Source organism: Heterocephalus glaber, unplaced genomic scaffold (assembly GCF_053883595.1).
Source record: "Heterocephalus glaber isolate CG9 unplaced genomic scaffold, H.glaber_assembly_v1.0 deba00001428, whole genome shotgun sequence".
NCBI classification, from domain to species: Eukaryota; Metazoa; Chordata; class Mammalia; order Rodentia; family Bathyergidae; genus Heterocephalus; species Heterocephalus glaber.
In genome coordinates, this window is record NW_028258293.1 from 11,564,674 (window position 1) to 11,591,621 (window position 26,948).

At 44.2% G+C, this 26,948-nt stretch overlaps 2 protein-coding genes across 3 annotated transcripts in view; one reads left to right on the top strand and one right to left on the bottom strand.

The window, feature by feature from the left end:
• The window catches only part of LOC110350569 (uncharacterized), a 38,782-nt gene extending 33,816 nt beyond the window's left edge, over positions 1–4,966 (bottom strand). Inside the window, exons 1-2 of the mRNA XM_087212025.1 lie at positions 4,939–4,966; positions 4,077–4,315 (exon numbers count right to left, since the gene is read on the bottom strand). Of these exons, the coding sequence (XP_087068151.1) occupies positions 4,077–4,315; positions 4,939–4,966 (267 nt within the window). The remainder of the gene's footprint in view (positions 1–4,076; positions 4,316–4,938) is intronic.
• Positions 4,063–21,119, top strand: E2f8 (E2F transcription factor 8). 2 transcript variants are annotated; one of them, XM_021263913.2, is made up of 13 exons: positions 4,063–4,199; positions 5,358–5,486; positions 7,237–7,518; positions 7,889–8,045; positions 9,966–10,280; positions 10,503–10,664; positions 12,590–12,727; positions 14,200–14,403; positions 14,707–14,794; positions 15,661–16,192; positions 19,400–19,532; positions 19,640–20,040; positions 20,388–21,119. In XM_021263913.2, exons 2-13 carry the CDS (start codon positions 5,472–5,474, stop codon positions 20,568–20,570), a joined length of 2,610 nt encoding a protein of 869 aa, XP_021119572.1. In that variant the 5' UTR covers positions 4,063–4,199; positions 5,358–5,471; the 3' UTR covers positions 20,571–21,119. The 2 variants fall into 2 exon arrangements, with proteins under 2 accessions (XP_021119572.1, XP_004851606.1); XM_004851549.4 differs by lacking the exon at positions 4,063–4,199 and adding an exon at positions 4,629–5,058 and having other exon boundaries at positions 20,388–21,094.
• Positions 21,120–26,948: the final 5,829 nt, after the last annotated feature.

Sequence of the window (26,948 nt, forward strand, 5' to 3'; positions counted from 1 at the left end):
CACCAAGGATGTGTCAGGCATTGAACTTGCACTGAAGAAAGATAAAACAACAGGGTACCCTTGAGCTTGGCGGTATAACATCTACAGCAGAACTTTACTCAACCAACTTTACTCAAGCCCCTGCTCTGGGTCAGGCACCCGACTGGGCACTGGAAGACCAAGAGATGAAGAAGTCCCTCTCCCTCCCTCCGGGAGCTCTGAGTGGCATAGGTAGGAGGTGTCTATACAAGAAGTGCATCTTCAGGGTTAGGATCAGAAACAGGATGTAAGGAATTTGTCTCAAGCGAACCAGCTCACTTTGTGATGCCAAGCTTTAAGCAAAGAACAGCAACTGCCAAGAAGGGAGAGTATATAGGATTCCTGGACTGAGAGGATTCTTTTTATATAACACATTTTCACCCGTGCTCCAAGCAATCTGTACACATTCTTCTTGAATCCCCTAAAACCTGGAAAAGTGTGTTCTTCCAACCTGCTGAAAAGCATTAATGACCCTCAGCTTTATAACTACCTGCAGGTTGTATGTGCAGTAATAGAGTGAAGACAGAACTCAGACCAGTTCTGTAAACGTCCTCAGCATTTTGTGTTCTTATTCCCAAATTTTAGGCATGATAATTGCTCAATAAATGGCAACAACTTCCTCTGCTGCCGCTGAGCCTGTGGCTACAGATATCTATCTATCCTGGGCTCATCAGGACTTTTCCAGGGAAGTACAGGATGGTTTGGGGATTTCATGTGCACCCGGACAAGCTCTGACCAAACCCAGCCCCTGGGTCAGCATAACCAGCTCTGAGCTCTCCCAATATGGGTTTCTTTCTTGTGTTCATCCTCTTTAAACCCTGCCCAGACTGGATCCCACAATATTCATCTGTAAGCAAAGTAACCAACTTGCTGGGGCGGGGGGGGGGGCTTCTGATCTGGTTGCCAGCAGCGGCAATCCATCCCAGCACGTGGGGATTTGTGGAATTTAAAGCCCTAGACAGCTTTTTTGTGATGGCTGTGCCAACATGTACTACAAAAAAAGCACAACCTCAAAATGCCCCACTGGCTCAGCAAGTAAAGCTGGTCCCCCTGTAGCTGAGCAGGTCTGCCTTAGTCCCTAAGCAAAAGAATAAGTCCCTTATCCCTCCCTAAGCACAGGGGCAGATCTCGCCTGCTCTTTTCATAACTGTATGACTCTTTGGTGACGAAGCAAACGGACGTGATTCAGCAATCCCAAACGTTACCTTCCAATCAAGGCACCTCACATGACGCCCATCTTTCCCTTTTATCTTTTATTTCTTTCCCCATAATCCTTTATTTAGTTTGTTTGTGTGTGGGTTTTTTTGGTACCAGGGATCCAGGGTATAATCCTTTATTTAGTATTGAAGGTGTTACACAACATAGCCCATAAGTTACGCATCGAGTGGACAAACTGGCCCTCCCTCAGCGAGGTGCAGATGACACAACACGGTGAACACACCCAGAAGCAAATGCACGAATATCCCCTTGGATTATGTAATTAATAACTAATAAGGAAAACAATTCCAAACGTGTCCCCTGAATCTTCCCTCTTGCTTGTGCAGAAAACATAAGTTTTCAGTATCTTATATCTTTCCTTTACATTCAAAGTCAATTTCAAATTGACACACTATATAGTTTTGAATAGAATTGCTTCAGCTTGCTTTCCTTTTCAAACCACCCTTACAGGAAAGGGTCATTCATACCTCATGACTACATCACTTCACTCTTAGTAGGACTGCTCTTCATCGTGTTCAGTGAGTTTGGTGATAAGTGCACAGGCTTCAGTAGGTGTGACATCTGCCGCTAAGCAAGAATAACACACCTCACTTTTGCTATTCTTTGTTTGGGGGAGTGGTGAACACAATTAGGAGCTGACCTGAGCTGAAATGAACGCTGCTCTCACAAGGAACTTTCAGAGGCAATGGAATGGCACATAAGAATGGGGAGAGGGGCCAGGATTTAGCTCAGTGGTTTCGCCATCTGCTGCTGCGCAAGCTCAAGGACCGGAGTTCAATCCCCAGTACCAAAAAAAAGAAAGAATGGGGAGCTGCGAGCCTTGGATTCTAATTCTGGCTCTGTAGGTAAGCTGGCTACCACTTAAACCCTTTGTGCCTCTGTTTTCATCCCTATAAAATGGTGTACAACTACTCCACGAAGCAAGCGCAGACTGAAAGCTGTGGGGAGTTAAATAGGTTTGACTTCAAGCCCCAGCCTTGCCCCTCACCATGAGACCTTGGATTTATTACCTTACAATGCCCTGCTTTGCTTTCAGAGTCCTCACCTGGGTTTTAACACCTGTGCTGAGTATGAAATGAGATCCGTGAGGGTCGCCACAGGTGGCTGCTCCCCGCTTATTTGCCTTACTGGTACTTGACACTTGGAGCTTGCAGAGCACATGGCCCTGTCTCTGAACGCAGGAGCACCAGACTGGCTGCTTTTGAAAAGCCTCTTTAAGGGGTGCTTTTGGTCCACTGAACTCCCACGATGTCAAAACTCGGGGTAGGTTGAACAGGGCTAACAGCAGCTAAAGCAAAAGTACCAACAGTCCTCCTATTGTTGATGTGTTTGCATTCCCACCTTGCTCGGGAGAAGGAATAACTGGGATCAGCAAGAGCCAGCTCTCAGTGCTATTTGCAGGGAAACTCTGGCCTTTATTTTAAATCTGAGAGCTACAGGTGGCCGGCCCCTTCTGCAAGGCGCTGCAAAAGGTCAGCTTTCAAGTCTACACTATTCTTGAGTCTTTGCTGAAGCTGAGTACCAGGGCCTTGGTGGCCACTAGAAGAGGAGGAGGAAAGGTCGGTGCTATCCGTTCGCTGGGGCGGCCACCCTTCCCACCCTGAGGTCACCTCCAGCGGGAAGATGAGCCATCGCTCACCATCTGGGTACCCGCAGCACCACCATCCTGGCCTCGGGATTTCAGCTACCCCACCCTCCAGGAAAATTAAAAAAAAAAAAAATCGTGAGAAGCGAGTCAGAGATGATTCACTGATACAGAAATAAGCGATGGGACTTGGACTGCGTGGCCCCGGGCCTGGCCGTATGGAGTTTAAAGACGAGACTGCAGAAAGGAGGAAGAACCCTAACCAAAAAGTCGGTGGGCGCCCGGATCTCGCTGCGGTTGGGCAACACGTGTGGTCCAGCAACCCCAGCACCAGTCCCCAGAAAAGGGAAACTTTTAAGGCGGAGAACAGCGGAGCAAGCAAGGCAACGCGGTCGCAAACAATCTAGGCGCTGCCAAGGTAGCGCGGGCGGCCCCGGGCCTCGGTTTCCCATTCTGCAAACAGGAGTTAACGTCTTTTATCCCTGAGGTTACTCTCGAACTCCTCAAGGCTACCGCCGCCTGAGGCTCGGAGACCACAGAGGGGAGAAGACGACCGGGAAAAGAAGAAGCGGGTGAGAGAGCCGGAGACCGAAGACGCGGGACGCGGGACGCCGGGGACAGGCTTGGCGGGTTTCCGCTTCTTTCCTCCTCTTGGCACACCTGAAGCCTCACGGCGGGGCCGAGGCCCCGAGCGCCTCGAGTCTGGCCCCCCACGCTTCGCAAGCTTTTCCCGCCCCGCAGTTTGCACTTTCTGGAAGCCGCGGGGCCGACGCTGGCAGCACAATAACTGGTGCCCAGGGGGTGGCGGGGGGAACGGGCCGGATGAGGTGCGGAGGTTAGGTAGGATCGCCCCAACCTGGGCATCGCAGGGTGCCCGCGTTCCGGCCGAGGACCTTAGGCTGGTCGATTCTTATTTCCCAACTTTGAGCATATGGGCGAGGGGTGTATCCAAAAAAAAAAAAAAAGGAAAAAAAGTTGCAGAACTTTTTCCCCAACTCTGCCTTGGGGCGGGACCAAAGGGCGGTGCCTGCGTCCTGATTCGCCGGCGGCCGGCGCGGAGAGGCGCGGATTGGCTCGCGGGCTAGGCCGAAGACGGGGTGGGGGAGGGGAGCGGCCCTCCCCGCCCGCGGGATCGGCTCGCGCCGGGAGCGGGTTAATTTCAAATCGGGGGCTTGACTGCTCCAGGACGGCCACGCTCCCCTGCCCGCCAGTGGGCCCGCCAGTCCCGGGCCCGGTGTTTCCCTCCGGCACCCACCTTGGCGCGGCGGAAAGGCTGACTGACCGCCCGACACGCGGGCTCCCGGGCCTGGGCGCGAAACGGGGTGCCAAGGGTCCCCACTCGGCCCCCGGCGACTCCAACCGTGAGGTGGACTGACAGGTCAGCGGGAAGCAGAGGGACGCGGCACGGGGCCTGCGAGCCCCGGGAGCGGGCTGGGGCGGGCGGGCGGCGGCCGTTTCCCGCCGCCCGCTCCGCCGGGGCCGTGGAGGGAGGAGCTCAGCTCCTGCGCGGAGGGGCGGGGGAGCGAGGGGGAGGGGCGGGGATGCCGGGGTTCCGGGCGCGGGTTTGCCCGCGCTCAGGCCCCGCGCTGCTCCAAGGGGCGGCGCCGGCCTAGGTCCGGCTTTCCGCGCCAAATTTTTAAATCGAAGGCGGAAGGACCGGCCCCGCCCCTAGTGCCGTCAGCCAATCGTAGGCCTGCAGCGGGCTCTCTGATTGGACGGGAATCGTTGCCCTGGAAACCGAGAAGATGCTGTCCACGAACAGTCGGGCTGGCGGCAGGCGGCAGGCGGCAGGCGGCAGGCGGCGGGCGGGGGAGGTGCGGTCGCCCAGGAGGAGGGGAAGTGTTCCGGGCGCGGAGCGGGTGGCGGCAAGGGACCCTACCTGGTTGCCTCACCGAGCAAAAGCAGCCTTCTGTGGGGGACTGGACCCTTGTGTCGTGAACCTGCCACCTGAGTACGAGTACTTGGCGCTCTGCAGCTTTAATGAAGCCTTTTAAAAAGGAAAAAGATAATCAGAAGGCGCTCTTTAAATGCCTCGCAATACGCCTAGAGCTTTGGGGCTGAATTCGGAAGTTTCATATCAAGCAATTTCCCGAGCCTTTACTGCTGCGCTTGTGCACGTGTGTGTAAGGGGAGAAATTCAGACATCTCGATGCAGATTCGTATCCAGATGCCTGGGGTCGCGCGTGCTCTGCCGGAACTGGGCTCTCGCTCAGTCCGGAGCCCTGCTGGGTGGACAGGTGGGTGCTTTCTACAGTGTGTCTGGTGGGGTCTGGAAAACAGCCACCTTCTCTAAAGATGAGAGAGGGCTGTCAGTGGAGATTCTGTGGCTTACTTGAAGTCTGTGAAGGCAGATGGGTTTTATGAAGGAATATACTTGTGTTTTCTGGAGTTCTCTGCCCAGTGAGCCCTACCTCTGATGGAACCAAAAATACTAATTCGTCACTTTTCGTTAGTCTTTGTTTCTGTAGCTCTTGTGCCTGAATTTTCAGATCTCCTGATTCTGACATTTCCCTTCCGTTTCCTTTTTTTCTTTAAGGATATTTTAAAAATTTAACAGAATTGATTGGACTACTTGAACCATTGGGATTTGGGAAGGAACTCCAGATTTTTCATTTTTAAAGAAACACTAAATGTGTGAGAAATTGACAGAATGGAGAACGAAAAGGTACTTTTAACTTTGATATCTACCGTGTAGTGTAAAGTGTACTATCACCCTGATTTAACTTCTTAATTTTCCATTCTCTAGTGTCATTAATATCATCTCTTTTTGGTTAGTGTTCGTAAAAACCTCGAAGGAAGGGAAATTTAATTTTTGAAGAGATGTGGTGGAAGTCTCAAAGAGAGAAACAGAAAAACATTTTTAAGAATAATAAAATGTATTAGTTACATTAAAATACTTAGGAAGATTCTTGAACAGTTGGTATTTGAAAGGGAATTTGTTTTTGTTTTTGTTTTTGTTTTGGTACCAGGGATCAAACTCAGGTCCTTGCACTTGCGCAGCAGGCGGGGAAACCACTGAGCTAAATCCCCGGCCCCATGAAAGGGCATTTGATAAGATTCAATATTAGACTTTTAAAAGATAATTTTCTCCCAGCTTCTTTAACTATTAGGGCTCAAAATGCTGTTTAGGGGGTATTTTTGTAAAATTACAGAGGAATTGTTAATAGGGGTGGCTTGGTTGGTATTGATATTAAAAACACAAGTGAACTTTTAGGAAAATTTTCTTAAAGGTATAGATGTTAAAGAAGAGCATCACTATTACTGCAGACAGTGTGAGGTGAAGAATAGCAGTCTTTAGGGAAAAAGCCCATCCTCGGGCCCACATGTTCTGGCTGTACAAGCTGGCAAGCAGCCTCATAGGATCCATCTAACTTCCCTGTAAGATCACCAGACCTGGACTGAGAAGGTTCCAGTCCTTTGTGACCACCCTCTGCCTGGTGTCCTCTTCTGCTAAATAGGAATACAAGATTCAATGAAAATACACACAGGAAAACACTGCCAAACCCTTTGGTGTCGAATATAAAACAATACCATTAATCCACGTTCCTAAAGTTATTGAGGAACTAAGAGCTCTCTCTGTTCTTTCACTTACTGCCATTCCGAGTATTTTATTTAAAAAGGTACTGATAGGAGTGTGTAAAGTCCCTGGTGTCTGAAAATGGAAAGGACAGAGTCTTTATTATTCTTACTTATGAAATGCTGTGAATTTACCCTCTTGTCTCAGCAGCAGCCCTCCTTCTCCTAGGAACTAGCTTTCTTACCTTGGGTAGCTCATTTTACTTCCCTTGACCCATTTTCTCCATCTATAAAGTAAGGAGGTGTACATTCAAAGAGCAGATCTTCCTGGTCAGAAGTTGTTCTCTTAGGCACTCTAAATTTTCCTGATAAGTCTGCTCAGCTCTCATGCATGGTTGGTGTCTTATTGAGCATCATCGACGACATACAGCCATTATACTAAATGGATAATGGTTTCTACCCTGGAGGCCTTTGGTTAGTACTGTCTAGTGTAAAAGTTGCTTCTAAAATTTGAGACCACTTAAATTTATCAGTCTTGTTAGGAGAAGATGAGTGAGAGTTATTGGGGACTCCAAATTATCTACAACTCTTCTCTAAATCTACAATTATTTCAAAATAGAGTTAAAAATTATATTTAAAAGTTTTTTTAAAAAATTCTTGGAAGATGAAAACAATTTAGGTCTATGCTTTTTGCAAAATTAAAAGTGGGAAATTTAACTATTAGAATGAACAGTAAGTGTCAAGTGATCATTGGAATGCCCTTATCACCTTAAATCAAATTTATAGTCTTCATGTGGCATTTTCTCCTTAGCAATAATCTATGCCTTGTACAACTTTTAGATGTTGAAGTTGCTGATAAGTCCTGTCTTACGATAAATTTTTAACTACTTTTGAACCAGGAAAATCTTTTTATTGAGCCACACAAAAGGGGACTGATGAAGTCACCTCTGAAGGAGTCCACCAAGGAGAATGTAGCACCGGCTGACCTGTCCTCGCCTAACCTGGGCCCTTTGACCACGCCCACCAAGCCCAAGGAAGCCTCCCAGGGAGAACCGTGGACACCGACAGCCAACCTGAAAATGCTTATCAGTGCAGTGAGCCCGGAGATCCGAAGCAGAGATCAGAAAAGAGGGCTGTTTGACCTCCAAAGGGGATTACCTGAGGCTAAAGACTGTTTACATGTAGGTTTTCATGGGCAGAGCCTGGGGATTCCTGGGGGATTTGAATCTGGCAGAGAAGTGCCCACGGTAGGAAGCCTCCCCACTCTGGGACTGTTACTAACCTCCTTCAGAGTACCAGAGAGATTTGGACCCGATGAGATATTGCACTGGGAATTGTGAACATTTGAGTAATTTTCATTTCAGCCTTCTCTTGCAGATTGCCAAAAGCTCATTAGTACTGCCCCCCCCCTGCACACACACAAACACACACGCCCACCCTTTTTTCTCCTACCCTAAACTTTGCAGCTGTCCAAGTTAAACATGTGTGTAAGTAGTGTTAGTCATCAAGCACAGATGCCCCTAGTAAATCTGTCAACCTTTTCCTTCATAGGAACACTTATCTGGAGACGAATATGAGAAGTCTCAACCAAGTCGAAAAGAGAAAAGTTTAGGATTGTTGTGTCATAAGTTCTTAGCTCGATATCCTAAGTATCCCAACCCTGCTGTGAATAATGACATCTGTCTTGACGAAGTTGCAGAAGAGCTCAGTAAGTATCCAGAGAGTTTGCTGAAATGGTTAATGATTAAAGTGGTTTTGTGGTTTTAACTCCTTCACAGCCAGTGTAACAGACACAGATAAGGCCTCTTGGAAATTAGTCTCTAAAGTCTGCTTAAGAGTAAAGGTGAATAATCTCTAACTTCAGTGAATCTTAGAGGCAAAATAAACCAGAGTGGAGGTTGCTTCTGAGTATAGGATCTCTAAAGCTTTCTTGGCAGGCAACAGTGTTTTATGGTTTGTTACCTTAGCAGCTACAACTCTGAACTTTCACCTTGGCCTGTCCCTGAGAAGCCCATGCATATCTTCATAGCTAAACTGAGGCCAGCTTCTGCGAGTGGGCCCAGGGCTTGTGTGTTCCCTGCCACTCAGCCACCATAGTCTGAGGAGTGAGGGATTTTTGGAATGTTTTGTGGTTGGCAAAAGTTACGTTCCACCCTCTTTTGTTCCCTTCCATAGAGTTACAGCTAAAAAAGGGTCTATGGTAAACTTGGGAGTATCTCTGGAGTTAAATACATATCTTAATCTAAAACTCCAAGAGTCAGGTTGTGCGAGATAGTGCATTTAGTGTCTAGATATCACCCATGGAGAAAAGCTTTGCTTTTCTAATGCATGTTTATAAATATCAGCTTGATTTCACATTTTAAGAATATACCACTTCGATTCATCTCCTCTTCGCATACACAGTAAGATGTACTCTTTAATCCAGCAGCTGTCTACTGATCCTGAGTGCCAGGCAGTGTTCCAGGAGCTCAGGATACAGCAATGCAACAAGAAGGGCAAAACCCCTTCCCCCTACATGCGAAGGAGCCAGTAGGTACCAAATGAAGGACATTTAGTCATGACAGTGATTGTCAGAAGGTAATAACATGCACAGAAAAAAGAGGAGGGTAGAAGGATCAGGAATGCTGACGCTGTAGAATTTTAAATTAAGTGGTCAAGTCAGGCCTTACTGAGTTGAAATATGAGCCCAGACTTGACAGAAAAGCAAGACGGGGCTATGAGAACATCAGGAAGAAGGACTTCTGGGAAGGAGAAAGCCCCGAGGGAGGCTTTCAGGCAGGGTCTTATCAGGCAGGTCTCAGGAACAGCGAGCGGCCACTAGGGGGAACCCTTCTTGAAGGAGTGTTTTGTTAAGCACTTTTCCAGGAAGGCAAGATTTCATCAAATACTTGAATTTGAATCAACTTTGAAAGTAAATTTCTGGAAAGAAGAAAAATCTAATGTTGCAGAATGCTGAAAGGTCAATTCAGATGGATGGGGGTCACAGAACTACTAATAATCACATTGTTAACAGTAGCTAGTCAGTAAACACAGCTGGACCCAAAAAGGCTTATCATTTTCTCTATTTATGTGAATTTTTAGAAAACATCATGGTTTTTGCGATTTTCTGAAGTCTCAGCACTTTGTACCTTTAATGTGATTACTATAGGCAGGGCTGTGTTTGTGTATGTTAGGAAGGTACCGCAATAAATGGGTTAGCACCATAGGATGAGCTACTTTAGCTGGTTTAGCCTCTGTCCCCATCATTAAAATGAAATACAGGGCCAGGGATGTAGCTCAGCGGCACAGGGCCTGCCTGGCAAGTGTGAGGTCCTGAGTTCGATCCCCTGTATGAAAAAAAAGAAATAAAATGAGATATTAATACCTACATCACAAGTTAGGAGAGAATTGTCTTGAACCTGTGTGACACATACTATGTCCTCAATAGATGTCATCTTTCTTATTCATATTAACTTATCTGTACATGTCATTCTCAACATACTACTTGTTAAGAGTGTTTGCATACAGTAAATGAAACTGTATTATCCAGAACCTACTGACTAAAAATACTGTAGTAGAAAACTTACTCAATTCTAAACACATTACAAAAGTCTGACCCTAGTAACACACAAGTTCTTATTCTTTGTAGATGTTGAACGTCGACGGATTTATGATATCGTGAATGTCCTAGAGAGTTTACACATGGTGAGCCGACTCGCCAAAAACAGGTACACTTGGCACGGACGACACAATCTCAACAAAATCCTTGGGACTCTAAAGAGCGTTGGGGAGGAGAATAAGTACGCCGAGCAGATTATGATGATCAAAAAGAAAGACTACGAACAAGAGTTTGACTTCATTAAGAGTTACAGTATAGAAGATCACATCATCAAATCAAACACTGGCCAGAATGGACATACAGAGATGTGTTTTGTTGAACTCCCTGGAGTGGAATTTCGGGCAGGTGAGAGACGGCATTGAAAAGATTAGGCTGCATGGCTTTTCTCGAGGGTCTCAAAAACAGACCCCGTGGAAAACACTGCTCTACAGCCACTGCGGCTTCTAATGTCAAAATGCTGCTGTTGTCAGCTGGACAATCAGGTGGTGGTATTTTTAGCCGTGTTACTTTCGCAGTCACTTGTACATTCATGAATTTTAATTCTCTAATCCTCATCCTTCTCCAAAGCTTCTGTAAACAGCCGCAAAGACAAGTCCTTAAGAGTAATGAGCCAGAAATTTGTGATGCTGTTTTTGGTGTCAACGCCTCAGATAGTCAGCCTAGAAATTGCTGCCAAGATTTTAATTGGGGAGGACCATGTGGAAGACCTGGATAAAAGCAAGTTTAAAAGTAAGTGTCAGAATCATGGAATTTTTGAACCTGTTTGTGAATAGTAGTCTCAGTTATCAACTGACTTCTAAGGGTACTGGGCATATTAACAGATCTTCTCCAGTTACCTAGTTATCTTCACTTCTCCCAAGCAGCTGTACTAGCTTTAGCTTTAGTTACCTTGTAGGATTCAAAGATGGGTATAACTATTCTTATTTGTACTTCGACTTCCTCTGATACTTTAATGCTGATCCCTTTTTACACTAGGAGAATCTGTACTGCCAGGTAAAGCAGGATTGAGTCCTAGATCTCCACTCTTTCCACTGATGAGCTATTTGTTAACAAATAGCTGTTATAAAATTGTCCTCTAAAGTGACCTATCATAGAGGTGGTTTGCCATTTTGAAAGAATGATTTTAGCCAGATTCCCTGCTCTGAGTTGGGAGGGGACTGTAGTCTGGGTTCCTAACTCAGTGCTCTGTCCCTATTGCCATGCCTGACTTTGCAAGAAGCTCCACAAGGAGAAGTAGAGAGAAGGTGTGGACAGAAATACTCAGCACATGGGGAGTCTGTTGCACGCCCATCTCTACTAGGGGCTCACCTGAATGGGGGCCACTCACAGGACCCAGCTGTATAGTGAGGGAGAGCCAGCCCAAGTGACTCCAGAGGCTGTAGGGACTGCCTGGGGGCCTCACACCAAGACCCCTCCTGTCCTGTAAAGCTGTGTACTGGACCCTCAATTTATGATCAGGCAGACATACGAACAACTTGGCTTACAACCAGAATTTTAGTTTTAACTTACAAAGTCTTGAGTTATGACCCGAATGCCGGCCGCTTGTGCTTCCAGATGGTGTCAGATACAGATTTAACCCTTAAAGAGCTCTGAAAGGAACATTACAACATCCTTTCCTGCATGGGGTTAATTGAGAAATCCTGGGCCAGTGTCTCTAAGGACTCTGAGATCTGCCTGTACACCAGAGAGAGACTTTGAAGGCTGTGTAGAGGAGCCTGAGCCTTCAGTTGGCCAACTTGAGTTACAACCAGCCCTGGAGAACGAATTGAGCTCATAAGTCAAAGATCCACTGTACTAGTTCACAGCAGTATGTTCAGATGTCCTGAGGCTGATAGTGTATCTATAAAGACAGATAAGTAGAGAATAAGGGTAATGATGCTGGCAACGAGTTAGGAGACCTGCAGTTTGAAGAAAGACATTCTGATTCTGCTGATGGGTCGCCTGTTCTTTCTGAGTCACCAGTTTTCAGCTCTGTTTCCCTGGTTAGTCACAGCCTTGGCAGCTATTACAGGAACTGCAGATGTGTAATTTGCTGAATCCCCAGGAAATTCAGAACCTCCTGGCATGGCTGTGAAGGAGTCGAGATTTATAAGTTTATACTAACAAAATAGAAGTAAATAGATTTTTTTTTGTGACAACCTTAAGATACATGAGATTTATAGAATTAACAAATACATGTTTGACCTAAGGATAACTTCTTATTTACAAAATTTACAAATTCTGTAGGGGTACAGAATTTTCCATGCTTATGATATAAGTAAATCTTGTTATAAACTATCATAAGCAGAGAAGCAATATATTTATCACTGATCTATTTCTGTCCATAAAATTCTCTGACTCCTCCTCTTTAGAAGATACCTAGGAACGGTGACTTTCTATAAATAGGGCAATCTCATCAAGATTTTTCCTTTTGCATCTTGTACTGTTGTCATTTCAAAATTCAGGACCAGCAGTAACTGTCTCTTAAATATTTAAAATTACTTTTTTGTTTTAATTAAAGCACTATCACTGGACTAATTTCAAAGGAGTCAGGTATTCCTGTCTGACATTGATGGTTAGGATAGCTCTTAGAATCTACATGAATTTCTTATGAAGCAAAATCCTTTGATCCTTCATTATTCTATTAAGAGGTGTATGTACTTTTTTATTTCCAGCAAAAATTAGGAGGCTGTATGATATAGCTAATGTTCTAAGTAGCCTGGATCTTATCAAGAAAGTTCATGTTACGGAGGAAAGAGGTCGAAAACCAGCTTTTAAATGGACAGGCCCAGAAATCAGTCCAAATACCAGTGGTACGTAATTGTTTACTTTCAACCTTTGCTTTGTTTTTGAATTAATGTACATTTGGGGAGATTCTCCCTTCTTTTCTTCCTACACTCCCACATGGAAAAGACATACATAGATGGTTGAAAAAGCAAAGTTGAGTGCCAATATAGAAGGTTGGCCACCAGTTCCATCAACACCTTAAGGTCTGAAACCAGCCCCACACCTCAAGTCTGGGAAGTAGAATTTGTAAGTGAATGGATTTGAAAAGTTGAAAGCACCCCAGAGCATTAGATCCTACTGCTGGTGTTACTGTGCTGCTCAGTGAGCACACCAGGACCTGCATACACGGAGACTATGGACTAAGTTCATTCCGCCTTCAAGGCAGATATTTCTAGTCCACACCTCAATTCTGCCATGCTGACTTTTTGCCTTCCACCAAGATCCTCACCCAGAATCACTGGAAAATGGCAAGAACATGCAGCACAGAGGGACTGAGTTTTATCCCAGCTCTGCCACTTGTTAGTCATGTGGCCTCAGGCAAGCTACGTCTCCAAGTTCCCTCAGTCTCCTCACCTGGAACATTGGAAGAGCAAAGGCGCCAGGGTTATTGGGATTTGGGTGTAACTTCAGGGAGAAGTCCTTTGGTGCAGGGATTTGGAGTGAAGGCTCTTGGGCCACACTGACCTGGTCCATATTCCAGGTCTGTGTGCTGCTCCTGGGAGCCTGAGTTGGTGGCTAAGGTCTCTGTCCCTGTTCTCATCTCTGAGAAGCACCTGCTGCATGGAGCTGGTGAGGGAATCACCATATTTGCTCAGCTCTCACACTCCACTGACGAGAAGACACACAGTTTTCAGCCATCAGGAAGAAGGAAACATCAGTAGTGACTGCACTCTAGCACATCACTGGTATAAGATGCAGTCAGCTCGCCACGCCCACTGATGCTGCAATAGAGGACTCAACACAGCTCTGTGTGTGTGTGTGTGTGTGTGTGTGTGTGTGTGTGTTTGTGTGTGTGTGTTGGCTATACTGATAGCTATACATATGCAGGCCTTTTCTGGTCACTTCCTAAACAATAAAGTATAACATTTACATAGCAATGCATTATACAGTATTAGGTATTATAATCTAGAGATGATTTAAACTATATGGGAGAATGTGTACAGGTTATATGCAAATACCATGACATTCTATATACAGGGCTTGAGCATGAGTAGATTTTGGTGTCAGAGGGGATTCTGGAACAAATCTCCCTTGGGTACCAAGGGACAACTAACTGTATGGCTGTCGTTTCAGAGATACATATGAAATATCAGGTCTCAGAATTCACTGAATAAGACCAACAAGGTCATGTATGTAAAGTCCCTGAGACAGTAGCATGTAACTAGTGTTTTACAATTCTCACCACTTTTATCCCTAAAATTTGAACTACACTTTGATGTCATATCTCAGAAGGAAGCCAAAGCATCAGACTTTAATACGCTAAGCTTTTCTGTTTCAGGCTCCAGCCCGGTCATTCCTTCCGCCACCTCTGATTTGGAAGTGAGGCCATCTGCAAAAGAGAACTGTGCCAAAAACCTCTTTTCCACGCATGGGAAACCAAACTTCACACGACATCCATCTCTTATCAAACTGGTAAAGAGTATAGAGAGCGATCGGAGAAAGATCAATTCTGCTCCCAGTAGCCCTGTCAAGAACAACAAAGGTGTGTATCCCGGGCATGTCGAGCTCTTTCCTTTCTATCTGCTTTTTTATACACATAGCTTACTTGATCCCTGCAATATTTGTTAAAAGAATTGTTTCGATACCTACAGACCCAAACCTGCAAACTCGTAAAGCTAAATGACATGTGAATTAACGGGTAGAAAGTAACTCGTGGGGTTTACTATTAAACTGCTGTGTGAGTGTGGAGGCAGGGGTGTGTTTTCTGTTCTTTTGTCTGCGATGGAGCTTTGTGTGAACATTTATTCCTTAGCTTTGACCACCCACCCTCTTTCTGTTTTATCAGCTGAGAGTTCTCAGAATTCTCCACCCTTCCCAAATAAAATGGCTCAGCTTGCGGCTATTTGCAAAATGCAGTTAGAAGAACAATCCAGGTAGGTTGACAATGCTCTTTAGTAATGAGATGAATTACTTTTACATTGCATTGTTGGAACTGCTCGTGGGAATGTCAACTAGTACAACCACTATGGAAATCAACATGGAGATTCCTCAAAAAATTAAAATTAGAAATTCCATTTGACCCAGCTGTTTCCCTTCTAAGTATCCTCTTGAAAGGGTTAAAGACATTATATTACAATGCTGCATGCATTCCTATGTTTATTCATAGTAACACAATTCATAGTACCTAATCTTGGAAGCAGCCTATATGTCCATCAGGAGATGAATGCATAAAGAAAACGTGGTGTTTACACACAATGCAGTACTACTCTGCCATAACAAAAATAAACTTGAATCTTTTGTAGGAAAATGGATGCACCTTGAGACCATAATGTCAAGTGAAATAAATCAGACACACACGCTTAATTTCTATTACATGAGAAACACAAATAAACACAGACCAAAATAAAAGATAAATAATAGGAAGTAGGAAGATAGATGTTTCTCAGGTGGGAACCAAATCAAAAGCTAGATGGAGGGAAGGGGAAGGGGTGAAGACAGGAACTAAGATGTGCTATGTACATGTACCTACTCTACACAGGAATGTAAACATCATGTACTGCAGACACGTAGTAATAAACAAAATAAAAATTAAACTTTAGAAACAAATTACTTACCTTATGTGATCATGGCACCAGCCTTGGAAACTGGAGAGATGATCTTTTCTGGATCTACTGCTCAATCCATACAGAAACTATCACTAGTTTCATCAGAGTATGGCTTCAACCTGAGGCTTAAAATGGAAGAACACTGAGGAGAAGAATGTATGTCCCTTGTGTCACGTTTACATCTTATCTTTTAGTGAACCCAGAAAGAAAGTGAAAGTACAGCTAACAAGACCCAGGCACTACAAACCAGTGGCCCCTCTGGATGCATCAGCAAATGCTGAGCTGGAGCTGACAACACCATCCCTCATCCAGCCCCTGGGGGTGGTCCCCCTGGTCCCCAGCCCCTTGTCACCCGCAGTGCCCGTGATCCTACCTCAGGCCCCCTCTGGCCCATCCTATGCCATCTACCTGCAACCTGCCCAAGCCCAAACAATGGCATCACCCCAAGGCCTGAGCCCAGCAGTCTGCCCCACCTACTGCTCTCCAGTTGCTGGAGCAAAAGACTCCACAGATGCCACCACCAAGAAGGCCACCAATGATGCCACGAAGTCCAGTTTCTCCTCCAGATCTGGAAGCTTACTGCCAGCACCAGAGAGACAAGGTGCAAACAGCCAAACCAGGGAGGCACCTGCAGAAAGGGGCTCCAAGAGGTCCAGCTTCTTTGAGGACTGTGTTTCTAAAAAGAAATATAAAGAGGACCTAAAAGGACTTGACAGTGTGGCCACAGTAAGTACAAGCTTGAATTGTGCTTTAAAAGTTTAGGGATTCCCTGCTTGATTAGGGAATAATTTAGGGACTTGTGAAATTCACCAGAGCCAAGAGCAGTGTCTCAGCAGACAGAGAATTGTTCCTTAGCAGCCTGTAACCCAAATGAGGTCCAGACAGCTAATCCCCTGACCCGGATGACTGCAAAGACATTTTTAACCTTTGGAGGAAGGGATTACTCGAACTCTTTTTAAAGCACCACAGGTGGTTGTCCTGAAGTCTGGGTCTCCATCACACGCTGGGATGCAAACACCTGTCATGAAAGTTGTAAATAATTTATAAGCAGACCTCATCTCAAATGGATGGATGGATGAGGTTCCTGTAACTCCTGCCTTCTGAGTCACTCCCCATGTTTGTTTGATGTCATGGAACTGACATCTGTTGCCTGGGAGCTAATTTGTTCCCTTTTATACTTTGTATCTCACAATTTCTATTTTGTGTAAATGGAGAAATGGAACTGACCTTGGCAAATTGTAAGTATATTGGATATATTGGTTTCTAAAGATGTTGATGTTCTAGATCATTTTTTTTCCTGGGTGGAGATTAGTTCAAGGAAGAATTAATATTTATTGAATATTTACCCACATATCAGATGTCCCAGGTATTAGGTATTTTTACATACATTGTCTCAATTCCCCTCTTAAGACAATTATATATAAGACACGTTATCATCACAGAAATACCACTACTCATGGAAGCAGAAATTAATCTCTCATTTTGCCCCTGCTGTTAATTCAAGTTTTTTCCTAACGAATTTATTCCACCAATTTTCCCTGCTTGCCTAATGGGGTAGAAAAACTGCTCTGGATCACATCTAACCCTGCACCTGTGTTGGGTGGCTGTTGCTTCTGAGTACTTGCCCTGTGGCCATATTGTAGTTTCTGTGGGATTAAGTGAATTTATTGCATAATCATATACATAAAGGGGTTTGTGAGCCTCTTAAGACACCGCATCAGCTGAAGGGCATTCTGTAACTGTTGTTATTAAGGAAGCTTAGAATTTGTTGAATCTTCCCTGAGGATGGCCTCATGGAAACCATTCAGAACATCTATTATCTCATGTATTGTTTTGCACTTAGTGTGCATGCTAGAGAGAAAAACCACAGGCTCAGTTTTCTAGGAGGTCCACTAATCTCTTTGGGCCAATGGAGATGATTTAATGACGTTCTCCTGTTGCCCCCGAATTGTCAGGATTAGGTTTGCAGTGGGTACATTTTCCATGTCCTCTTGCTTTTTTTTTTTCTCATCTCTGTGACTCCATTTTGACCATTTCCTTTTAGCATGGGCTATAGAGAACAAAGACAGTGTTAATTAGTCTAAGGCACATTTCCTGAGAATCCACACTTCTAGAGGTGGAGAGAAGACAGTATTCAAATAAACACAAACACTGAATGTGAAAAAAGGATCGAGAAAATAAAATAGGCTGAGATGACAAAAAGAGGGGGTCTGTAGGCTAAAAGAGATGACATTGACGTTCAAGTGGAGATACATCAAATTCATTTTCCTAAATTCTAATCATTTTTTAAAAAATGAAACTAGCACTATAGGTTAAAAGATTTTGTAATAAATGTAATTTGTTGAAAATTGAAAAATGTGATTATTGGGAGAGTGCTTTAGGTTTTACTGAAGTCTTGAAAGAGTTAAACTGGCCATCATAATAACTTGTACAAGAGAGTATGGCTAAAGATAACAGGGCAGTTGTATGTAAAAGGCCCAGATCCACCGTTTAGAATTCTCTACTTATGTGCTTTCAGAGTTCCAACTGGTAATGACTTTGAGCATTACCAAGCACCTAAGAAACAAAATTTAAATCTCGTGCTATACTTTTAGCTTTGTGGATTCTAAATTCACTGGTTCCCAAGGAAAAGACTTATTAAGAACCTGATGAAAGTGTGGACTGTTGTTTTGACAGTGGAGAGAAGAAAGGTCTGTGGGGAGATTAAAAAGAAGTTCCTACTTTATAAGAGCTACTTTTAGCTTTCGCCAGCCCCGAGCAGGATGAGGCTAACATAGACTTTGCCGCCAGTCCAGCCACCCACGTAGACTTCCCCGTTTGATGAAGTACAGAGAGTAACTGGCAGGGTGGGAGGTGCATGCAGGCAGACATGTGGGCCTTTTCTGTTTATTACGTGAGCCTTTTGCTCAGTGATATCTGGGTCTCTACTATGAATTAATCAGTTCTATTTTTTGTCTGTCATTTTTGAACTCCAGCATACTTTAGTTTGCATGTTAAAGACTGGTGTCATCAGAACAAGCAGTACTACAAAAAAGTCTGTAAATTCCTTTGTTCTAAATCAGGGGTCAGTATACTTTCCGTAAAGGGCCAGAGAGTAAATCTGTTTGGCTTTGTGCCCCGTATGGCCTCTGTGGCATCTACGCAGCTCTGCCAGTATGGCAGGATAGCAGCCATAGACAATGCTTAAATGAGCGGGCATGGCTGTGCCCCAGTAAAGCTTTCCTTACAAAGGCATGCGAGTGGCTGGATGCGGCCATGAGCCACAGTTTGGCTACTTCTTTCTCCAAAGTATTGTCTCAAGTGTTTTCTGTGAATATTAGTCTTCCTTAAAATCTCCCGAAAATAGTCTGGGAAATGCTACATTGCAGTATGGCCTACTCACAGGTTAATAGTGCATGCCGTCATTAAAGTCACTTACAAATTCTCTAACAAAAACACCATTTGCCTTTGTTTAATTTAGCATTTCCCAAACATTTGATCATGAGTCGAGTAATGCCTGCTTGCATCCCCAGGAACTAGGGTCCCTCAGAATACTTGCTGGGAAATACTGTCCTACCTAATTCAGGAATAACTTGTACACACTCCCGCAGTGTGGCATGTGGCTTTCACCAGCATTAAACTTGACCCCAACAGCAGCACATCACACCCAGGAGTCTGCTCACAGGAGTCAGGATGGCCTTCCGTGAGGGTATTGTGCTGGGTGAGTCCTACCCCTAAGCAGGCTCCAGTGGCATTTAAGATCCAGATGATCAGTGTTAGCCAGGACAAGCCTTGGAGTGGATAGGAGGGCGTTGTGCCCTAGGAACCAGATGGCTCAGCCCAAACTGTGGGAGGGGAGGCTTTGGCTTGGTGAGGCAAACAACAACTGGCACGTGGCCATTGTTCTTCCTGTAGCATCTGTATGTCAATTAACCCCTCCTCCTTGTTTTCCAGACCTTGTTCCCATCGGGATACCTAATCCCTCTCACCCAGTGCTCATCCTTGGGGGCAGAATCCATTTTGTCTAATAAAGAAAGCTCAGGTACACTTTCCCCGAACCACAGGCTCTACAGCTCCCCGATCGCAGGTGAGTGTACGCGGAACACTATTCAAAACTGAGTCAGCCTCAAGTGAACTGGTGAACTTCTTGGACAATTGCCTGTTCTTTTAAGACCCCCTACCTTTTTCTTCCAGGTGTTATTCCAGTGACATCCTCTGAACTCAGTGCTGTGAATTTTCCCTCTTTTCATGTGACGCCTCTGAAGCTAATGGTCTCACCAACTTCTGTGGCAGCTGTACCTGGTGGGAATAGCCCAGCCCTTGCCTCGAGCCACCCCATTGCCATTCAGAACCCAAGCTCAGCCATTGTAAACTTCACCCTCCAGCACTTGGGACTCATCTCCCCCAGTGTGCAGGTGTCTGCCAGCCCTGGGCCTGGGACGGGAACCATTCCGATGTCCCCGAGAATAGAAGCAATTAGTATCGTACCAGAAAATGCAGGCTCTCAGCAAGGAAGGGCCACCAGCTCTGACTCACCAGTCCCAGGCCAGAGCCAACCAAATGGACAATCAGTCACTGTGACAGGGACACAACAGGTGAGGATATTTTCATTTAATTTAGTTATTCCTTAAATGATTGGGGCCCAATGTCTGTGTCGTAGGAGATTCGCTTTTGTTTGGAGAGGGAAAGAATGGGGGGTAAAGGAGTGAAAGCCAACCTTCCTTCCAGATCCAGGAAGACGCCCCAAAGAGCCCGTATCATTGGCTCATCAAGAGGCTTTTCCTCCCCTTAAACTAAGGGGGAATGTAAACCTTGTTAAGACTTCCACCAGCCAGTTTCAGGATGTGCTACACATCTCCATCCAGTCCAGTCTTCCAGGTCTGCTAGGGCTTGTGTATCTCTGTGCTTTTAATTCCTTTTGCTCTTTTCTTTTTTTCATCAGCCTGTTCCTGTGACACCCAAAGGGTCACAATTAGTGGCCGAAAGTTTCTTCCGTACCCCAGGGGGACCAACCAAGCCAACTGGCTTCTCCTGCATGGATTTCGATGGTGCTAATAAAACCTCCTTTGGGACACTCTTTGTCCCACAGCGAAAACTGGAAGTTTCAACAGAGGATGTCCACTAATTGACAGATGTTGGCTTAATTTAATTTTCTAAAGACTTATTTAATAAAGAAGATGTATACAGACTGATTTGGAGAACACAATCTCCAAAAATACTGTAAATATGTTGGATGTTTACACGATATCAAAGCAGATACTTGTTTTTATATATGTACACACACATACATTTGTATAAGGCTGAGTTTAGCCTTTCAATCTTACAAAATAAAAGTAAAACATTGAACTAAAATATATTAACTTCTGGGGGAAAATGATTCATCATTTCAACTGCTTATACTATTATGCAAGTAACTGTATTAAAGTTTACTTCCCTTTAAATATGTTTGACATGCTCAACACAGCATTCTCTGAAACTGCACAAAGAAAATGCTGTGTGATAATGTTATATTTTTACATAGAGCGATTGCTATATTTTTTGTAATTTCTTTAATCCTTTGATGTTGCAGTATGTCTTTTTGTAGAGTTTGCAACAACCCTCAATCAAGTCTATGGAAAAATTATTTATAAGATGTATTTTGAATCATAAATTGTTCAAATTAAAACTTTTCTAAAATGTAGTTAACATTTTCATTTGGTCCCTTAGGGCAGTTTGGGGAGGAAATTAACACTGATCCAATCTCAGAGGCAGATTCCTGGTAAAGAGTATAGTATATCCTGGGTTCCCATAGATACGCAGTTTATAGAAAGTTTCTGCGTTCTTCCCCTCTTGTGACCCTTAGTATTGCCCAGAATAGTAGACATGGCTTTGGAGAGGCTGTGCCTCGGCTGAGCACATCCTGCTAATTCCCATGTGCATTGCAGCCCACCCTGGGAGGTTGGAGATGAAAAGCAGGAGCTGCAATACTCCCTGTCCTGTCCTGCTCCACCCCTGACACAATTAGCACCTGTCCAAGGCCCCTGCTGTCCACAGAGGATGCTCTGCCACCAGTCCTCAGGGTGGTCAGCTCCAAGCAAGAGAGAAGAGCAGTAAAGATTCTAATTCCCTCCACTCTTGGGGAACCAGCACACCCCCCCCCCGGGCTCCAAGAGAAGAAATGAGTTGTGTATGGTGTGTTAAATGTGCCTTTCCTCCACGGCCTTGGTATGTGACAAATTACATCTTGAGAATTGACAAGAGCCTTCCCAGGTCACAGTCTTCAAGGATCATCATAATTCTTATTTCCTATAAGTTAACTCTAGGCACTGTGCAATGCATCTTAATTGCTCTATCTAGAACTGTGATGCCACTAAGACTCTGGTTAAAGCAATTAGTCCATGGTCATGCTGCTAGTGTGTGCAGACTCAACCTGTGTCTATTGGGCTTCTTTATCCAACCTAGCAGCTACAGGTTACAATCACATTGGGGGATGATTTGAACATTGATAAGGTCACCCCTTTCAAATATGCATGTTTTGTTTATACAACCAAGTACAGCTAAAAGAGGGCAGATTTTCTCAATGATCTCAAGACCTCTATCACTAGAGAATGAAGGTGAGCAATTTCCTCCAACGTACCTATGCCTTCGTTTTTATCCTATAAAGGGCATGCAAACATTCCCTGATATATCAAGGAATGGCTGCTATTTTTAAGATGCTTATCATACAGTTGAGAAAAAAAATGAATAAATAAAGCATTTCCATGCAATAAAGAAGGTAGGATTTTATAGAGGCTACTGGATTTAATGACATACACAGAACTGTAAGAGAAAGGCCAACCCAGAGGGAAATCTACTGTAGCCTGAGGAGGTGGGCTCCTCCCATGCCCCTGCTCTATGGCACAGCTAAAGAGGGTAGAGACCAGGCCTCCGTTCTGTTCCCCTCACCAATTCTCCACTGGAAAAACCTCCCTGGGGAAATCCTATGCACAGGAAAAAGATGTGTCAGTTCTTGGACTGTCCTTTCCAGTTCTGCCACTCCCAGATTTTTGATGTCGCCCTTGATCCCCATCTCCTGGTGTTCACATTCTTGTGTGAAGGCCTCCCTTTGTGTGGGAGGGACCTGTTGCTTGCTTCTAACCAATAGGATACAGTAAAGACAATAGGGTGAGCGTGGCTATGTGTGTGGTTGAATAATTACATCAGATTGTAGTACTTGTCTCTCTGGAGTCTTTGTCCATTGTTGGCTTTGAGGAATCAAAGGAATCCATGTCAGGGAACTCAACCTGGCAAGGAACTGGTGGGCAGCCTTTTGGAGCTGAGACAGCCTGCAGCCAACAACCAGCAAGAAACTGAATCTTCAGTCCTACCTATAACCTCAAGGGACTGAACTTTGCCAACAACCTGAGTCATTTTAGAACAGATCCTTCCCTGGTCCAGCCTCAGATGAGATCACAGCCTTGACTGCCACTTTGATTCCAACCTTCTGAGACGCTAAGCAGAGGGCCCAACTAAGCCATGTCCAAAGTCCTGACCCCTGTGAACTGTGAGGTAATAAATGTGCACTATTTGAAGATCCTGTTGTGATAATACTGGTAAGCAGCAATAGATAACAAACACGAGCACGTAACCCACCAGTTTTCAGAATTGTCTTCTCCTTGTCTGTCCTGTTATTGTTCACTGGTTTTACAGGCATTTATGGAATGACACATGCTCGGGACATGGCAACCCAAAGGCTTTACTGAGAGCATGCTCCCCATTTTTATAGCTAGAAGCATCTTTAAAGATGCTAAGTAGTAACATAATAGTCACAAAATTTCTGCCAAGCACGCAATTTCTTTTCCTAAATTGCTTATTTCCTCAAGGAAATTCCCTTTCCACAGTGGATGGAGCCCCATGGACTGTAATTGGAGCCCCAGGCTGTGTCTATCAAAAGCGGACTTGACATACTGCCTACACTCACCTCTCTGGAATCTGATGTTCCATTTTATCCTAGCAGCGGCATTCTTGACATTCAGTTTCTGCTGTGTTTTATTTCTGTAGCCGGGATTACTGCAGAGGCAAGAGCCCATACCCAAATGTGAGGTTCAGCCACATGCTGATTCTCTCAGCCTTTGCTCCCCTTCCAATAAGTGTGTTTTGAATTCTTTCCAGATCACAACAGGAAACCCAGAGCTGAGACTTCCCTTTTAATTGAACTTCTCAGGTTTAGATCAGGTAGCTCCTTGTGTCTTGGGCCCATTGAAATTCAGCAATACAGCAAATGGAAAAGGCCCTCAGAAATGTTTATCTCACCAGAAAATGCAAGCAGCTCACCTATGTTCTAGTTGATGTGAAGTGCTATTTTAAATACCTTATAGGGAAAAAGTTGAAATGAGAGGTAGAAGAAATCCAGAAAACTAGAGCCGCAGATTTTGATGCCAAAAGTTTTAAAAAACTGTCTTTAAAGCAAATTCCCTCAACTTTGTCCTCTTCAAGTGATTAGTGTTTCTGTGCAAAAAGGATAAAGAGATTTTCAGAACTTGAGCAGATAAGCTGTCTGAGCAATCCTATTAATTATATAAAAGTGTGAGTTGACTACAGATTCTTTACAGTATGTATCACTGACTGTAGTTTTCAAACCTTGAGAGCTTAAAATAAAAGATAAACTCAAAGGAAATGTGTCATTATTTCAAGCTGGAAAAGAGTATTAATCTCTTAATCGACTTTTGAAGAAGTGGTTTTACATCTCACTCCCCACTTGAGTAAACTCCAGTTAATGACTTGCGTAATGGGATCAGTGGCTAAATGACAACTTGCCATGACTGTCAACATATTGTAGAAAAACATAGGTTGGAAATGTGTTATCAGCATCCTCCAATAGTTAAGTCATCAAGGGCATTTTTGAGAGACCCTATGCAGATGGTCCCTGAATTTCAATGGTTACTTACAACTTTTCTACTTTATTATGGTGCATTCAGCAGAAACTGGCCTACAAATTCTGAATTTTGATCTTTTCTGGGCCAATGATATGTGGTGCTAAGCAATGGCAGCCAGCTGCAGCTCCAGTCAGCGACGGGACACCAAGAATAAACCATTGGTGCTACAGTGCACACCATGTTGCTAAAGTAGTTCATTGGCTTGGAAAATCCAAATGCAATTTCAACTTAGGGCATTTTCAACTTATGACATGACTCTATCATAAGTAGAGGAGTATGTATCTGTATATTGAATTCCATTGTAAAATATTTATTCAAGTTTTATACACACTTAGTGCTGTACTGTACAAAACAATGTCTACCATCCTACTTGAGTCATTTGTAGGAAAATGGATGCACCTTGAGACCATGACAAGTGAAACAAATCAGACACATGAGCTTAAATATCACATGATTTGTCTTATGTGAGAAACCTAGTACAAAATAAAAGATGGATAATAGGAAGACAGGTCTTTCTCAAATGGGAAGGGAATAGAGAGGTGGAGAGAGGGCAGGATAGGGGATGAAAAGAGGAATGAAGATGTGCTCTGTGCATGTACCAACTCCACACAAAGAGTGTAAGCACTGCGTACTGCAAGCATGTACTGATAAAAAATCCTTTATGTGAGAATATTCTAGAAGTATATCCTAAATGCAAACATTTTTATTTCAGTTACTGTGGATTAAATCTTTCAAAAATGATATAGCTCCTCAATTCCTAAACAGAATACTTTTAAATATAATTTAACCTTCCTTCATGTTTCAGAAATTCATGAACTCTAGTTTTGTTAAACTCAAATTGAGCCCACACACCTTAGGCCACCTGTGATACAGTAATGCTTTCTGGGGCTGTTAAATGTGTAGGCCTAAATTCTCATAAAATAAATGGTCCATCATATTATGCTTAGCAGGTTCTATTCTGTGTGATTCGTGATCTCCAACTTTGATATCAGCTTCTATTGTCTTGTTCCACGACCCTCATGACTAACATCTATCTATCTTCTGACCCAGAGAAGCTGAAAAATTCCAGGGGAGCTCATGCCACCAAAACCCTTTTATAAACCATTCCAAGTCAGTATATTCCTGACCAACCACTCAAGGAGAGACCCATTCTCCTCCATGTCCATGGGGACAGGGCCATAAATTCAGGTGTTCCCAGTGGCAATTGGTGTTTTTTGGCCACACAACCTAAAGTTTGTTGATACTGGAAATCTGTGACCCATAGTGGAATACCAGGAATAGTCAGTATAATTTATATCCTATATTCATTACCAAAATCTAGTACTTAGCCATAAGGGTGTCCCTAGGCAGAGGAAATAGAATATGTCCTAGATGTTCTAGGGGAAATAGTGGGACTTAGAAGGTATAAGAAATAATTTTTTTGAGCATCTACTATTATACCAACTTTAAAACAATAGTATGAGATAGTTATTATAAGCCCTATTTTGAGGAAGCTGATTTTAGAAAGCTTAAGAAATTTATCTCAAGCCAGGAGTGGTGAAATCCTAGCATTCTGGGAGGCTGAGCCAGGAGGATTGTAAGTCTGAGTCCAGCTGGGGCAATTTAGCAACTCAGCAAGATCCTGTCTCAAAATTTAAAAAGTTAGGGCCAGGGATTTAGGTGAGTGGTTTCATCGCCTACTGCACAAGCTCAAGGATCCGAGTTCAATCCCTGGTACAAAAAAAAAATTTTTTTTAATTAAAAAGGGGATATTGCTCAGTGTGAAGGCCCTGAGTTCAATCCCCAGTGCACGTGCATGCGCGTGTGCGCGCACACACACACACACACAGAGGAACATGTCTCAGATGTGTCAGCCCCACAGGCAAGTATGCAGGGGGCCAGGATGTAAGGGCCAGCTACCAAGTCTGCTCTGATCTCACCATGTCACATTCCAGAGCCCCGTCATCCCAGAGCTGTGACACATTTCAGATTGTGGGGAAACAGGCTGACTCCAGATTTGCTCAGGACAAATGCAAACAGCGTTTAGCAGAACTAATCCCAAGGCGTGACACCACACCTATTGCTATTTCAGGCTCCACACCTGTAAGTAGCAAGTTGCTTAAGCCAGAACAACATTTCACAAAACCATTTTTATGTTATGGTTGTGATTTTGAGCTGGCCCAAAGAAGAGTTTGCACAAGATATTGGAAGGAGAAATGAGGCAGCTGTCATTTCTGTCTGAAGGTCATTACAATGTGATGCGGTGACAATCACAAAGAGCCACAGGCTCCAGCTGGCTGTTGCTGTCCTCCACTTAGTGTCCTTCTTCTCAGGTTCTGCTGATGAGCAGTGGCTCTTGTCTATCATTTCTCTACCACCAGCTCCTTTTTGGAGGTGGGACATGCTTGGCTTCTTAGATTGGCTGATCTGTGACTCAGGATCCTCCAACTTGCCTTTTCAAACTTCACTTTCCCAGCTCCTCCTGCAACTGCCTAAGGTGGTCTAATTCCTATAAGAAAGCACTTACTCCACAACTCACTGGTGGTTCTGCTTCCTGAGAAACACTGACTATGATACTGTATGGCGCTTTTGAGAAGAAACAGAGGAAGAGGCCAACAGACAGCCATGGG

Excerpts from the sequence above, each read along its gene's own strand:
- E2f8 (XM_021263913.2), top strand. Across the intron at positions 14,795-15,660 it reads CAGTTAGAAGAACAATCCAG|TGAACCCAGAAAGAAAGTGA; the intron begins GTAGGTTGACAA and ends CTTATCTTTTAG. Across the intron at positions 16,193-19,399 it reads GACTTGACAGTGTGGCCACA|ACCTTGTTCCCATCGGGATA; the intron begins GTAAGTACAAGC and ends CTTGTTTTCCAG.